The sequence below is a fragment of the Falco biarmicus genome, chromosome 7, assembly GCF_023638135.1.
Source record: "Falco biarmicus isolate bFalBia1 chromosome 7, bFalBia1.pri, whole genome shotgun sequence".
Classification (NCBI taxonomy): domain Eukaryota; kingdom Metazoa; phylum Chordata; class Aves; order Falconiformes; family Falconidae; genus Falco; species Falco biarmicus.
The window spans coordinates 54889695-54906198 of record NC_079294.1 but is presented as its reverse complement, the minus strand read 5'-3'; the positions used below and the strand labels follow the sequence as shown (position 1 = coordinate 54906198).

Sequence of the window (16504 nt, the reverse complement as noted above, 5' to 3'; positions counted from 1 at the left end):
CTAGCAGAAAAAATATTAAACAGTCTTGCAAGGCAGTATGTGAGGTCTTCATTTCTGTGTCTAATGTAAGTTCTCTGTGAATACATAAAAGATGCCAATCTTGAAAGTTGTCAGTCTGATGTCATTTTGCGTAGTTAAATGCATATGAAATGCTGTTAATACACAGATCTCTGTGCTTAATTAGCTGTACACCAAGTCATGAGATGTCCAATGTTGACTTGTCAGGACTTACCAATAGGTAGCAAACTCTGTAAATAGTCACTAATACATTATTTTAGCTTCATCACTAAAATAAGCACTTGAGTAAACAGAAGAAATATATGAAGACTGTATGCTGAAGAAAAAAACCCCTTATATATTGTATATGTTACAAGTTATAAGGAATGATCACAGTCTCACCTAAAACCCCTCTCACTATATATATATTTTTTTAAAGTATTGTGAAGTTTTTAGGTAATTTTATTGAGTACACACAGCTGTTGGAATAGGAAATTTTTGTCCTCAGCAGATAGCCCTACTATATCTGAAAGTTATACTAATACATACATGTATCGATATATATACACAAATGTTAGCAATTGTGTCATTGGTAAAAAGCTGTAATTGAAGTGCCTCAGACATAATTTTTTAGAAGTTAAAGTATTGGTAATCTGAAAAGGAAAATAATAATATTGCAGAAGTTTCAAAGATACAACCATTTAGAAAACTGTAAACATTTTGGCTTGCTGTAACTGGGTAAAAAGAAATAAATAACAAAAACCACCCCACTATGCATAATAGTCACTGTAAAACCTGTAGTGTGAAGCATCTCTTTAGAGCTGATATTTAATCCAAGTTTATTTTCTTGGTGCCATCTTGTGGATAAAAGAAAAATTACTGTGAAAAACATAACTGCAATTCCTGTCATGCTTCTGGATTGTTTGTAGTCAATCCCCTTTACTGACATCACTTATTTATAGAAAGTACAGTATAAAGTGTATTACTGTAATCTTACTGTTTCAGATGCGTCTTATGGAAGAAAACTTGAGGGACCACCAGAGAGCTCAGGATGAGGCAATAACAAAGACTCAGTTGCTAGAACAGACTGTGAAAGGCTTGGAGTATGAACTGGAAGCCAAAAGCCACTTAAAAGATGATCGGGCAAGACAAATCAAACTAATGGAGGTAAAAGAAATTTTTAAGGGTTGGTTTCTTCTTAGAATGATTAAAATAATTTTGGTATTTCACATGGATTCTGCCTGGGAAGAAGCAAAATAACTTGTTGAAAACCCATGTACTACTACTGCAGGAATTCTTTTGGTATATTCTAAAGATAGTCTGTTAGCATATCTATTGTTGCAAGATGTATTCTAAATTGCAGTTGTTCTTCCATCATTTTAATTAACTTTAGAATTAATTTTCTCTAGAGTTTATCAGGCAAAAGTATATTATTTTCACTCATAGGCCCATCACTCCACAAGTATTTAGAAGTGTAAGTTCTATGTAGCGTCTAATATTGATTATTTTCAGGAACCTGAGTAATATTGTTATTCTATCTTGTTATGGGGTTAGCTTCGTAACTTCAGTTCAACCAAACTGTCATTTGACTTTCATAAACAAACACTTTTATACCATTGTACTCATATGAAAAGAAATTTGTCCTCCAAATGTGTAATGTAACTTAGACATTCTAGAAACATTACATAATTTCTCTTATTTTCTTGAAACTGGTAGGAGTGGTTAAAAAAAGAAATGAAACTTCTATTTCACTTCTGTTAGACAAACAAATGTACTTAAAGGCATACCTTCCTGCCATCTCTTTTTCTAGATTGTGTATGTGTTTTCAGAGGCATTTCACTTTTCAAGTCTAGTCTTTCAGACAGTTTGAGTCCTTGAAGTTTAAGGAAGAATGCTCTGGTAGCAATCTGAAGATGATGGGAATGTATTCTGTTGAAATTACTTTTCTTTGCTCCACATAGGACAAGTTATCTCACCTGGAACTTGAGCTTGATGAAGAAAAGACTAATTCAGATTTATTGTCTGAGAGGATCAGTAGATGCAGAGAACAGGTACTTGAGCAACTTTTCCAACTGTTTTATAATGATGAGGAAAAAGTGTTCTTAGGATCACAAACAATAATTATTAACTACGTAATGTTCAGAAATTTGGTTTGTATACTATAGTTAAGTATGTAAATCCAAAAAAGCAAGGTTCACAAACATGATTAAATATGCTCCTCAATGTCATCACAGACCAATTTTTTTCCTGTTTTCCTAACTGGAAGACTGACACAGATTGAATATAAAGATTGAAGACCAGGATCATCCCCTGATATTCTTGATGCAGTGAGCTTCATCAAGTAATCATTGATGCATGTAGAGGTGATACTATCTTAGGCTTAGTTTTAGGTGGTAAGTCTGTTGTAGAAAGTGTCTTACATGGAAAGATCACAACTTTTTAACCTTACTGAAAAGTAGGCCAGTGTAATAGAGTTGATTTCAAAGAAGCAGGACCTTAGGAAATTGTGGAATTAAGAAGTGAAGTCAGCTGAACTGAAGATGCTAGCCAGTTTCAACAGAGAGGAAGCTTTATTTTCATTACAAGTGTAAAAACGGATGAAGGTATATCAAAGATAAGACAGTTGGAAAGTGTTTTCCACATAAAACATTCAGTCATTAGTTCCAGAAGTGTTATATGAGTAGACAGTCCAGAAAGAGAAGGATTTATTAACAAGGTTGTGTCTCATGAGGCAGAAAATTTAAAGATAAAGTGAGATTTGCCAAGCTAAGTAAGACCTATCATAGTAATTCAAACAAGTAACAAAAAGGTTCTTGGCTGTATAAGTAGAAGTAGTGGAAACTGTATGATGAGGTACTGATCAAGGTAAAAACTAATCCAGGTACACCACCTTCAAATAAATTAATATTTTGCTTCCATATTCAGTAAGGCCAGTGAATGTACAAGGGGGGGTAAATGGAGTAAGCTAGTGGAAAGGAGGCCGTTGAGCTGGTAATCACCAAGTGTAAGAGAATTAGGAGTTCATTGTTCTGAAGAAAGAGGCCTTAATAATATTATTAAAGATTTCTGAAAGAACTGACATGGGAAATTATAGGTCCTGTAACAAAAATTTATAATAAACCAGAAAAGTAGAGAATAGGGCCCGATGATTGAAAAAGTAACCAGGGCATCCACGGTCGAATAGTCAGTATAACGCAAGTTTTTCATTAGTCCACGGAAAGGAATATGGCGATGTCACTGTCTCGAACTATTACAGTATAGGCAATGTTCTTTGCCTTTGTTTTACATTCTGAAAGATGTGAAACTGATGCATAGCTCATTACAGCATGTCTACTACTGTAGCTTTACATTAAGTACTGTATCTTAGTAATTTCCTAGAAATCCAGGAGACAATTTGCATTGAGGTACAACCCGCAATAGTCTGTTCTTTGTTCATTTCTCTTCCTTTCTCCAAAAAAAAAATAATTGCTGGTGTTCTTATGAGTAGCTTTAATTTCAGAGGGAGAACAGAAAGTAAAATCTTAGTTTCTGTGTCTTTTCAATGAAATTGTATATTCCACCGAGACAGCTGAAGCATTTTAGAGTGAGTGAGAGCTCAGCTTGCTTTGATGAATCCTTGAAATGCCAAGGCACCATTACTGCTTTGTTGGGACTCAAGTTACTAGGATTCTATTTAATTGCAATATAGTCTTTTTGCTATTATTCCATTGATACTGTACAGACTGTGAGTTGGTGGGTGAAATAGAATGTAGAGGACCTATAATAATGTGGGGTCATGCTATTGTTCAATTAGGAAGCCTTTAATACTAGAGTCTATGCCTGGAATAAAAGAGCTTTAGTCATAGCTGCACTAGTGGGTACTATAGTAAGTTAATTTGCTAACTGAATGGAAACCTAAAATACAGATGGGTGACCAAAATGTTACATAATGGGTAAAAGATGTGTTTATTTTGAGGTCTGGAGTTTCTCGTTTCACACATGAGTTACAAAGGTTGCTTTGTTTTGAATTTATGCCAGAATGACTAAGTAGTCAAATTACTGAAAGGTCTGCTAAGCATTTATAATGACATGAGAAATTATAATGGATTTGCTTTGGTAATATCTGTATTTCTGTAAATGTTTTTTTTAATTAGAAATGTGTTATTTTAATATACTGATAATTAACTATAATACTCAAATTTCTAGGAAAAACAAATTGAAACAACCAGTTCTATTTTGCATAAAGCTAAGTGTTTGAATAAACACTGGCAAGGCTGATAGTTCACATTTCATTTACTGTGAAATGTTGCCCTTTTTCAATTTAAACACACTTTTGAATCTGGAAATGGCTGCAGGAGACACGGTTCTCATCTTCCCTGCCTTGTTCTTGAGAACTACCATAACAAAGTAAAAAAGATTCTGAGAAAGGTGGATCATACCCCGTTACTTTTTAAATGATAAGGTATTGGCAGGTCTGGAAAGCAAAATGATCAACACACACAGACACACAGAAAGCACTTAGCCACCTTTTCTGTCTGAAAGGAGCAGGAACAGACCACATTTTAGTACGCGATGGCTTTTTTCCTATGAACAAGCAAATCGCCATTTTGGTTTTGCAAATATAATTGAAAAACACTTAAGATGCCCTCATCAATTCTTGTGTGCTGTGAAAATGCAACCATGAGTCTATTGACTTCAGAGTTGTTTCCAGTAAGTGCAAAAAACAGACTAGCTAGTTTCCGTGACCATTTTAGAATAAGTACAGAAGAAAAAAATTGCAATGACTACGTTCACTTCCTTTTGGTAAAGTGTTCCCAATGGATAGATCTGTACTGGCTCTTTAGCTGGCACCAGGTGTGGGAAGCAAACAGCGAATAAGTGGACATGAAGGTTGCTTTTCAGTTATGAAAGATCAAAGGGGTTTGTTTGACTTTAGCTTGTTTTACTTGTTAAACATTGGAGTTTCTTGTGGCGTACTTCAGAATTGTATATGTAATTATATACATATAGGTACATATATATATATATTATTTTTCCCTAATTGGGTATTAGCAAGAAATATAGGCTGTCAGCCTAATGCGAGATAGTAAACAATAGTGATAGCATCTAAAATATTATTAGACATCAAATTGCATTCGCTAATAATGAACTCAACAGCTGCTTCTAATCCTAAAGCTGGCACAGAATGCTGTTATGTCTAATAAAGCTTTGTAAAATCCGATACTATTGCTATTTCTCTATTCTTTGTTGTTAGCATTCTTCAAGTCCAACTGAGATAACTGTTGCCTTAAGCTGTAGAAATATTTTATTAATTTAATATAATTAAAATATATTAGATATAGGAAATGGAGAATGTGAAGCACAAAGCTCCACATGGTATGTACACAGAGCCTATCTTAACTGCTGTAAAACAAGTGAAAAGTTTGAGCAATTTTGGCAGACAACTGTGTTTTTCCTTTGTGCAGTTTATTATATGTTTACTAATGAAAACTGCAAGAAGATAAGTGAAAACAGTTTCCACCTCCCCCAGCAAGAGTTGTGTCCTACTGCCATTCTCTTTTTACAAGCTCTTGTATATATTTGCACATAGCTTTCTGATCCTAATCAGATACAGTACTTTTTCTGTCTGCCACTGTTTTTCTGTGAGGTTGCTTTTGCCATGGGGTGTCCAACAACAGTAGCAGTCATCTTGGAAATATAATAATTGCCCTCTAAATAATTCCTTAATTTGAGATCTTGGGAAGGTTGCACAAATTTGTCACAGCCTTTGAGCACAGTAAGAACACAGTAGAACTTTAGAGTGGTCCATTAAGCAAGTTCCAACATAAAACAAAACCCCTTTCTTCAGTTAACAGTTGCATTTTTAATTAGTCATTCATTTTATTACGAATTTCGCTTTATTTCTTTGTCTGTCTTCATGGCTAAAGCAATTAACAGTGGAATAAAGTCTATGTAATCCCTCACATCATAACTTTTTTCATATATTTCATTAATAAATGCAGCTATTTTATAAGTGTGTGATTCTAATTTTATATATAATGTATAAACCACTATTATTAGGCTTCTATGTGACAATGAGAGCTTTTAGGAAATGACCCAGCTGTTGAGAACACAGCCATGTGCTAACATTTGTGTTATGATAACTGTTATGACCTTAGTTTTCAGGAATGCTTCCTACTGTTCTGAAACCATATTGTGACAATAACATATGCAACTGCATGCGTTACTACCATTGTTTGTATTATATTTGTTTCAAAGCTACAGAAACAGTGCAAATGACTTTTGTTAAAGATGTGATTAACTCAAAATACATCTTTTAATACTGGAATGTGGTAAAAAAAAAAAAAGGCCTAAGGTAAAATTTAATGTGCTGTACTTGTTTAACCTTCACATTCTTAGCATTGCCTGCAGAATTTTTTAATGCAAGAATTCCCAACAGCTTTTGAAAGACCTTTAGTGGAATAAATCTGTAACTTAGAGCTGTTTAACTGTGATGGTGTGTTTATGCAAGTTCATACATAACTGCTGTAAAGCAGGAAAGAATGCTGTGGCCACTGAAACCTTTGTCAGTCTTTTTGCAGGTACAGTAATTGGCATAGGTGTTCACTGTGTTCCCAAGGTGATATTAACCATAGTAAATGTGCAGTGAATAGCACAAATGCTGCAGTAACATTAGCTATGCCTGCAAAAGCATTTGTAAAGACTTGAGGGCGGCCTCAGTGGGAATGAGACACAAGAAAAGTATTTGGGCAATACAGACTTTTCCTTTAGCTGCAAAGTTTCAGTAGCAGCTGTTAAGCCGTTCAGAGTTTCTCTTTGATCCTCAGAAATTATTATTTTTTTCCAGTCAAGTCCGATAGTGAGATAAACTAATTCTGTATTCTTATCTCGATTCTGTATCTACCAGGTAGTTTTTAACATCTTACAGATGGAGAATATACTTTCCTTTTGGTTGTTGAATATGCAACTGAAATATTTACAGAAACTGTAGCTAAAGTTCTGTTTTAATAAAACCAACAAAATAATACCCAGAAGAGTAGGTGCTCTTCTGGTATGACAGACGTAAAATTGACTGGAGGAGGGGAGCAATGTTCATATCCAGTATGCGTCAGAGTCTGTTGAAAAAGAGCTTTTACTATTTTTACAGACATAGAAAACTGCAATTGTCTATAGCATGTCTCACTGAGGTCTGGGTGTTTCTCTGCAGTTACCAGTTTGTGTTTAATGAAGTGAAACTTTAAAGTAGACTAGTTAGCAGCTTAAAGGTAAGGTGCCATTTCAGAGCTTCAGGCTTAAGTATGAAGAAAACAACTATAGAAGGTATTTGAAGACTGCTGTGATTTCAGATCTCAGTTCCCTGCCTCATGGTACATCTCTCATGCAACATTTTAGAGTTCAGTTCCCTGCTACAGAATATATACATTGAACATTAACAATACCCATTCTGGCTGGAAAATGCCTAGAATAAGCACTGGGAATAACACAGGCTTCCTGAAGTGGAGAATTTTGTCCAAGATTTCAGATGGAAGTTTAGAATTACAATCACATGTACGTTTTGAGTTCTAAGAAAGAGCAAACTTTTTCTCATTGCATAAATATGTCCTTTATGTATATGTGTACATATATACATACACACTGTATCGTATAGATAAATGTAAATTAAATCTCGTATTAAAATTTCTGGCTTTTCATTCTGTAATAGATTGAACAAATGAGGACAGAGCTACTTCAGGAAAGAGCTATAAAGCAAGACTTGGAATGTGACAAAATTTCATTGGAAAGACAGGTAATTAAGGCTGGCATATCATCACACTAGTGAGATAACTGGGTATCAGCCTTCATTAGGAAGTTCAAATAAGCATCTAAGCAGTACAGTATTTGGTAGCTGGTACTATGCCGCCATAATGTGATGCTGGAATTATGCGTTAGTAAGAACAGATTAAAAGACATGAGTATCTTAATACTGATACTCAAAAGAAAATGTTATAATCTTGAATTAAGTCTTCTCTTAGTATTTTTTCTTTCTGTACCCCACATTTAGCTTGATGTTTGTAACAGTATGTATAATGCATGTACTAAACCCTCATACTGTGCATACATCTGTTTATATAATATTATAAGACTTTTTTGTTGTAGTGAGTATAGGCATCTTTCTACCACACAAATTCTGTCTATACATTTGAGGATCAAAGACATGAAAAATAAGAAATGTGACACTTGATATGGTATGCGTGTTTTGGAATAAAACTGAGATATCAATATAGGAACTTTTTAAAAGCGCATATACAGAAAAGACTATAGAATATCAAAGACATTGTTATTCAGTTTAGCTATAAATCCTTTGATCACTTTTGGAGGAGTTGTTCTTTAAAGTCTTAACAGTACTTCAGGAACACTGTTGAAGGTAGGTAGTCATTTCAAGCAATTGTGAATTTAGTTGAGTATTTTCTTCTGTAGGAGCAAACAAGTGAAGAAATGACATGCCTCTGAAAGAAAAGATACAGATTTGATAGAGAACTGCTACTTTCTGTTGTCTAGGAAAGAATATTACTTATATGTTTCAATGTCTGTGATGGAAAGTACATTAAAATACTTTCTAGCTTTTTGCAGCATTTTTTTTTTTTTTGCATCTCAGTGGTCTTTGAAAGCAGGATTACTGTCATAGCCCCAAGCTGAGATCCAGAGGAAAGCAATCTTAGCAAGTCTTGCTATTGACCATCTCAAGAATGCAAAACAGATTGTAATGGGAATTTAGAGAACAGGTTTATACAAGACGCCTGATTTTGTGCCTTAAATTATGTAAAATAAATCCCATCTTGATTGTTTGAGAAAAAAGAATGCCACCTACTGGTATATCCCATGTACATCCTTATACTTCAGTTGTGACATTTCTATCATTGCATTTTTAGTGTTTGAGATCTGAGATCATGGTTTGAAGTTCTGTAACAGAGAGCTTTATTTTCTGTTCCTTATATAATCTTTTTTCTGGCAACTTTATTTTTAGGTCCCCATTGAAAACCTAAATCACCTAGCCTCACAAAAATGAAAGTGTAAATCTGAGCAAAAAGTTTGCTTTTACAAATCAAGCAGCTTGCAAAGTCTTTTAGACTGTGTAGTGGGGGTAGCATTGGATAGTTAAGGGGGAAAAAAAACCCACAGTAATATCTTTGATATAGTTAAGCAGAATTGGTTGCAAGTAATTTCTTTGTCTACTTGTTTTAGTCATGTACCAGTGAATTACAGGGGAAGAATACAGAATTGCGTGGAAAATAAGACAGATCCAATGCTATTTGAAAAATTTTAGCATATTAAAAAATGGTGTTGGAAGGGGCTTGCAACCATCTGCAGTTCAAGGGTCCCTTTAAGTCTAAAACTTTAGATGAAGTTTAACACTAAATTCTTTTTAATAAAGTACAGTAATAGAAGATGTTTGTAGTAAACAGTAAAATCTCACTGACTCTCCTTTTCCATATTTATAAATTAAAAGTACACTGATCACTATATGTTTGCCTGGAGAAATGTATTTTCTGTTAAGGTGATACTTGTCCATGTGAGCATGTATGTAGTAATCAAGTATGTTCCGACTATAGAACAAGGACTTGAAGAGCCGAATTCTTCACCTAGAGGGTTCTTACCGATCCAGTAAAGAGGGACTTGTTGCTCAAATGGAAGCAAGGATCACAGAGCTAGAAGAACGACTTGAAAATGAAGAGAGGTGAAACTAGTTATGTTAAGAACAAAACATGCATGTTTATGTTTGTTAATAGGCCTTTTGCTACTATTAAGTCTAATACAATTGACTTGCTTATCTTTTTTTTCCTCATGAGCACCAAATTAAAATGGTTGCTGTTTCATACAAGTATTGCAAATTTTCTTTTTGACTGAACACACTAGAAGTTGCCTTGTAAATTTAAAATTGAGCACAATGCTAACATGGTTCCATACCTCACTATTTATCAATGTCTAATATCAGTAACACACTTGGAAGTGTTTAGCTATAGTTAATATTTCTATTTTCACGTTCACTGCATTGCTTAGTCTTGGGAGAATGTATTTTTTTTTCTAAATTTTGCTCTGGAGACAGAAGAAATTCCCCTTAGTGGTTCATGCTTTTGAACAAATTTCTTAATGTGTTGCATGGAATCAGTAAATCAAAGTAGGGCCATTAGTATTTATTTCATTCTTAGAAGATTGCTAAGGAACTATGTCAGCAGGGTTGGAAGTATTGCAGTTCCTTTTTTCACAAGCCTGTCTTTTGTTTGTTTTGTTTTTTCTAGGGATAGAGCTAATTTTCAACTAAGTAACCGCAGACTTGAGAGAAAAGTGAAGGAGTTAATGTTGCAAGTAGATGATGAACATCTCTCATTGACTGATCAAAAGGACCAGGTAGAGGGAAAGACTGATAGGCAAATATCTGATGTTAATCCTACTAGCATAAATCATCATATATAAAAGATACAAGAAGAATATAGGTAGATACTGATTACTCTGTGTTTATGAATTTAGTGAGATTCACTGTTCCCATTGTCATCACGTTCTTTTGTCTAGTACTAAATCGTACTTGTTCCTAAAATTATGAAAAGGAAGCACTTACAGAAGCAAGCTATAATCATTTTAAGAAATAAAGCAAATAACATACAGTATATGATCCTAGAAATATATACACCAACATATGAACCTATAAATACATACACCAACAAATAATATATTGTTTTGCCACCAAAAAATTTTGTTTAAAGAAAGAAGCTATTTATTAAATATAGGCTATAAGTATTAAGCATACATTGATACTCTAATAGCAATGTTCTCCAACATTCCTGTCTGGTCTTTGTTGATTCTTTGCTGGAACATGGTTTGTTTCAGTACATGAGTTGGTTAATATTCTGCCTAGAGAATGAACAGTATGTTTCAAATTGCAGACATCTGTTAAGGGAACAATCTTTTAAAATCCTCCGGGTTTTTAAAACTTACTTTATAGTATCTGTTTGGTAAAGTTGCTTAACTTAGACACATTAATAGCCTCAGTTTTCCCTTATTGATAGCTGGATCTTGCTATGACACAATACTGTCTTACTCTACCAAAGCTATGTTTGCTTGTTGCCATTTTTTTCTTCTTAAAAAATGATAATCCCATCCCTTTTCTTGAAGTCTAATGCTGACTTTCAAATATTTCTGAAGCATAGGATTACAGTGTCACTACACTGGCAAAGTTGTGTCTTTATTCTCCCTCTCATAGATGCTGGAAGAATAAAATTCCTTTATTAAAATAGTCTAATCAGCTGACATGTAAATATTTCAGTTGAGTTTGCGTTTGAAAGCAATGAAACGTCAAGTTGAAGAAGCTGAAGAAGAAATAGACAGACTGGAAGGTGCTAAAAAGAAACTTCAGAGAGAACTGGAAGAACAACTAGATGTGAATGAACAATTGCAAGGACAGCTTAATGCTGCAAAGAAGGAATTAAGGTAGGATGACTTGTCAGACCTTACAATTATGTACCACACCCCACTCACAAGATTGATCTCTTGCTCCTTTAGTCCATAAACTGAGGGCTTCCTCTAACAAACTTCAAATTTAACATAAGCAGACAGAGTTTAAGAGGGAGACCTGCATTTCTTTTCTCTACAAATGTTCTCTAACTCTTCCCGGGGTGCTCTAGGTGCCCAAACCTTCTTTCCAAGATCTGACTGCTGATTAAAGTCATCGAGTCAGGGAATAAAAAATGGAAAAAGGTGGTGGGACTTGACACTCTTATAATTGATAGTAATAAAAAATTCCTGCTAATGACTGAGAAGCACAGCTATCCTGTGGATGTTTTCCTCAGCCATCTTTGAAGATCTCGGTGTGCAAGGTTTAGTTTCCCCTTTCTGTGACTTCAGTTAGAGGTGCTTGCAGATATGATAGATTGATCTTCATTCTCTTGCATGTTTCTTTCATGTAAGATGTAGTCTGTGATAAACTACCTCTATTGGAGCACAAGTTTCTTTGACATCCTTTAAAAATTTAAATCCTGTCAATGTTTTAAGCTTTGCATAAGTGTTCTGCATGTAGATGTGCAGTTTTAATAACAAAGACATGTATTTTTGTTTTAGTAGACTGAAGAAGTCACCAAGTAAAGTGTTGGCTGATTCTGACGATGATGACGATGATGATGATTTCAGCACAGATGGTGATAGTCTTTGTGAAGTACCTTCAGGAAATGATGACACAAAAATCTAAATAAGTATTGAATCTGTGATTCCTTGAAAGTACTGGAAGAATAACATAAATTATCAAGAAACTGGATATTCTAGAAGCCAAACGACATCAAGGGATTTAAGTGTTGGGAATATAATGTTTCCATCCATACTGTGCCATTTTCTTCTGTAGATCTCCACTGTTTATTATAGAAAACAGGATTGCGTTATAAAACAGCTATAGACCACGGGGCGGGGGAGAGAGAGAGAGAGAGAGAGAACTGCTACTGAAAACCTAGGGCTAATGTTTCACATTGGAGATGTCATTTTGCTGAAATTCTGTTCAAGTAAAAAGCCATTTGAAAGTAATTCAAAATTAGATTGTAGTTATTAAAAGCTTTTCCCTAAAACTAGGAAAACCACAGAAGATTATTTAATAATTGTAAGTAGGGGGAAATTATGTATAAAATGTAAATATTCTAAACCTGATCTTTTTATTGACTACTTTAGTACTATTTTGTAAAGTTTCAGATACTATATAAATCAGTTTCGTACGTTAAGTACTTAAATTCATACTGAATGCTATATTTGGGTTTTAACGAAGAAGACAAATGAAATTTAATACGTGTTGTGCATTACAGAGCATATTCACAGTTTGTTAGCCAGGAAGTACAATTCCCATTCTAAGACGGGTGAAAGTTCCATTGTATGTATTCTGTATATTAGGGATCAAAGGTTAATCCTGCCTGTTGACTTTAAAAGGACTATCACATCTGTGTGATGAGTGAGACTTGCCTACAGCTTTCTTGTAAACTTCATTTAGGAGGCTTTCTGTTCTTAGTAGGGAAGGCTAAGAAAGAGGTCAGTTATTACTTGGCATCTTTAATTTCCTGAAATGGACTCCATACTGCCAGAGGCAGAACATTATAGGTCTACTGATTTGAGGGCATCAGGATAGGCTTATCTTAAAGCCGCTAAGGAGTCTCACGTGTTCCACTAAAATTACTTGTGGTCTTTGAATTAGTACTTGCTTAAATCTGTTGATTTAGTTAATGCCAAATTTTTATGCACCTGTCAAGAAATTGCACCAAGGAAACACAGAACACGTAAACTGTTTTTTCTTTCTAAGCTGTTCTTGAGCATCTGTCTGTGATAGACTGCAATGTATGGTCATATGTGCAGCTATATATTAGTGTTTTAGTTTATAGAAGTATCTGCATTTTGAATGATCCATCTGTTCAACAAATTTTGTCAGAGTTTTTTTTTTTAAAAAAGCACCACAGATTTTATTTTAAAAGGGTTTTCCTCTTTATTGATAAAAATAAGTTCTTGGCATTTATATGGCACCAGACTGTTTTTGCTCCTTTGCAAATCTAGAAAAGGGCACTACTACATAATTTTGTTAATAAACCACAGCAAAGTCCTGTCTGATTATTAGTATTTGTCTCCAGTTACAGGTTAGTGAGCACTTCTTTGTTGAATGGACCAAATAATAGTGTTATGTAATTGTGAAAAAATACTTTAAACTGAAGTTGCTGGGAGCTTCCATTACTCCCACCAAAGCATCTACTGAAGAGGACTAATTTAACAGCTCTGAAAGTGAGGCAATAGGCTTGATTAAGGCAAAAGTCCTGACAATGGCAGTGTCCATTTTCATGTGATTATATGAAATGGAACCTCCTGCCTGCCCACAGAAGTATATCAGAAGTATATTCATGCACAGCAGATTGCAGACTCTTGCCCTTTCCCTTCAACTTGATTTTGATGGTTTGAGATATATGGGAAATAATATGAACGGCATAGTTGTAATACTTTGTGTCTGAATCCTGTATATTTTTTCAAGTAGCATACATATAAATTTTTTGCAGTACTAGTTTTATTATTTTGACAACACATGAACAGCCTTTTCTCCAAGAAGATCTGCACTATGCTGTACTGACAATCAATCGTCATATAACCTGCTGTGATGTTGTTGTTGTTGTTTCATTTGCATGTTTATGTAGGTTTAAGTTTAAACAACTGATTCCAATCTCCACTACTCTGTCCTAATGTTCATAGATTACTATTATTTCAAACCACTGGAAGAAAATAACTTAATATTGCATCTACCTCCAGTTACACTGAACTGTAAAAGAAAAATTCACTTAAAATAAAGTCAGTCAGCTCCTTCAGTTCTACTTTGTATGTGCACATAGCTTGATATGACAATTAAATTCCATATGGAAGACGCATGTGTTTAACATATAACAAGAAAATAATTGTCTGGGAAATATACTGTGAAGAAGTTTCTACATTTTCTTCTTTTTGGATAGTTACTTTTTTTTTAACTTGTAAAGAAGGTGGCAAGTGTAATATCTAGAAGACTCCTTTTCTCATTTTAAGTTAGGAGGAGGGAGACGCATTGTTGTGGACTCCTGGTGGGAGACATCCCACTTATTAGACCTTCCTCCCTCCCCTTCCCCTGCTTTCCGTGTCTTCATAAAAAGAACTGGACTTTAGTTTGTTCATTTAGACTTGGAAATGGCATTTCCTCTTAGGGTCCTCAAATGAAATGACTAAAATCAAAATAAATCTTAAGATGTTGAAAAGAGTATTTCAACTCATTCACAAAACAGTCGGTAGCTTGGTTTCTCAATGCATGCTAGCTGTGGTGAGGGCAGGGTCTAGATCTTGGCTGCCCAAAAAAAAACATTGACAGTAGATCTTGGTTGCAGAAAAAAATCACTGACGATAGTTTAAGGATGTCTGATTTGTTCACTCAGTCTCATGGCAGTTTTTGATCAAAACTCATCTTAGGTCAAGATTTATTTTAGAAAAATGTTCCTGGTATTTCCATGTAATCTATTTTTAAATGAATTTCAGAAGAAGGTCTTGACCCATAAAAGGAAGCAAGCAAGAGAGAGAACATGTGAAGAAACATGGCTGTGAGACATTCAGTCCTCAGAAGTTTGTACAAATATCGGTGTTCCTGGTATATTACAGAGACATGGCTTGAATTCTGAGCTGTAGAGACCTTCAGTTTTCTTCAATGATACCATAATAATCTCATAAACAAGCAGACCCAAGCTAAATCACTTTTGATATGTGCCTAACCTGATGGCTTATATAGTGGATGCTACTCTCAGTGTAAGTATTCTATGATGAACAATGAACTTTTGGTCCTTTCTGTGATTTTGACCTTTCTGAGGTTTTGACCATTTTTATGTGGTGAGAGATTTTCCACAAACCCAATGTTTCTGATCATTAAAATTCTATTCTGCCTAAATATACACGTTCGTCAAACAGCTGTGTTGAATATGGCATTATTAATTTTTGGTCAACTTGTGCCTTAAGAGGACTTACATTGTCATTTATAATTTCTGGGTTTGAGAATCAATTTCAAGTTTTATTTTGAGCATTTTCACCCATCTGTTATGCTCTGGCAGATCCTTTGGTTTTCCGAGCCTACTTTTGTAGACAGAATACAAGTTGACTTCTACAAGAGTGTTCTGATGTTTTAGATCACTAACATTTGGCCAGTGCTCCAAGATATGGCAATTGCTATACAATGCTAAATGTGTAAATGTAAAAGAAGCAAACAAAATTCTCATGTCCTACATAGACTCTTCACTTACTGTCCAAGTAATAAAATCAAGGATATCACATATAATGGAGTTCAATGCCCTTGAGTTTGGAAGGCATCTCTTTTCATAAAAGCATTAAGGTCTTTCAGACATCATATCTCTTTTCAGTGCATGGAGAAAGAAAAAGGAAAAGTCATTGTCTTGCTGTTGCCTGTACCTGCTTCCCTGCACTGCACTTTATTTAAGGAAAACCCTATACTATGCAAATACTTTCTTAGTTCAGCATTGTCAGTTGCTTTTTACTGTTCAGTCACCAGGCAGGTTTCCCCCACAAGGTCATCTCTTGGTGATGAAACTATAACTTGTTGATTAATCTGTGCATTCCTCTGATTTGTCTTTATTCTTCTCAACTTAATTCTTTCATTTTTCCTAATTAAATAATCTGTTCTGATTTATAGCCAATTTTCTAAACTATTCCAGAAGCCATGTGAATTTCTTAACTTTTACAGACCAGCTGTGTGCTTTGCTGAGTGAGCTATGCAGTGCAATAGCTTCAGCTTTTAGGCCTTTTCTGGATCAGGCAGCATATTTCAGTAATTAAATGTTGATGCTTTTAGCTTACTGGAGCTTCCTACCCTATACATTTTAGCTGCTTAATTTCCACTAGCTGCAGTTGTCAAGTAACATTGCCAAATGTTCAAAGAAAACCATTCAAAGATGCTGAAAAAGCATCCTTTAGAGACTGTCAGGGTTTATAACATGTCTAATTTGTTCCTTTTTGCATAAGGTAC

At 34.6% G+C, this 16504-nt stretch overlaps 1 protein-coding gene across 5 annotated transcripts in view; it reads left to right on the top strand.

Annotated features, from left to right (window-relative positions):
* The window catches only part of CGNL1 (cingulin like 1), a 63894-nt gene extending 49573 nt beyond the window's left edge, over positions 1-14321 (top strand). For 3 of the 5 annotated variants that reach the window (XM_056345678.1, XM_056345675.1, XM_056345676.1), the window contains exons 13-19: positions 1003-1164; positions 1959-2048; positions 7679-7762; positions 9567-9691; positions 10254-10362; positions 11276-11439; positions 12067-14321. In XM_056345678.1, the coding sequence (XP_056201653.1) occupies positions 1003-1164; positions 1959-2048; positions 7679-7762; positions 9567-9691; positions 10254-10362; positions 11276-11439; positions 12067-12193 (861 nt within the window). In that variant the 3' untranslated portion in view covers positions 12194-14321. Of the gene's footprint in view, positions 1-1002; positions 1165-1958; positions 2049-7678; positions 7763-9566; positions 9692-10253; positions 10449-11275; positions 11440-12066 lie in introns of those variants that run through there. The other 2 variants (XM_056345677.1, XM_056345679.1) reach the window with 2 other exon arrangements.
* Positions 14322-16504: the final 2183 nt, after the last annotated feature.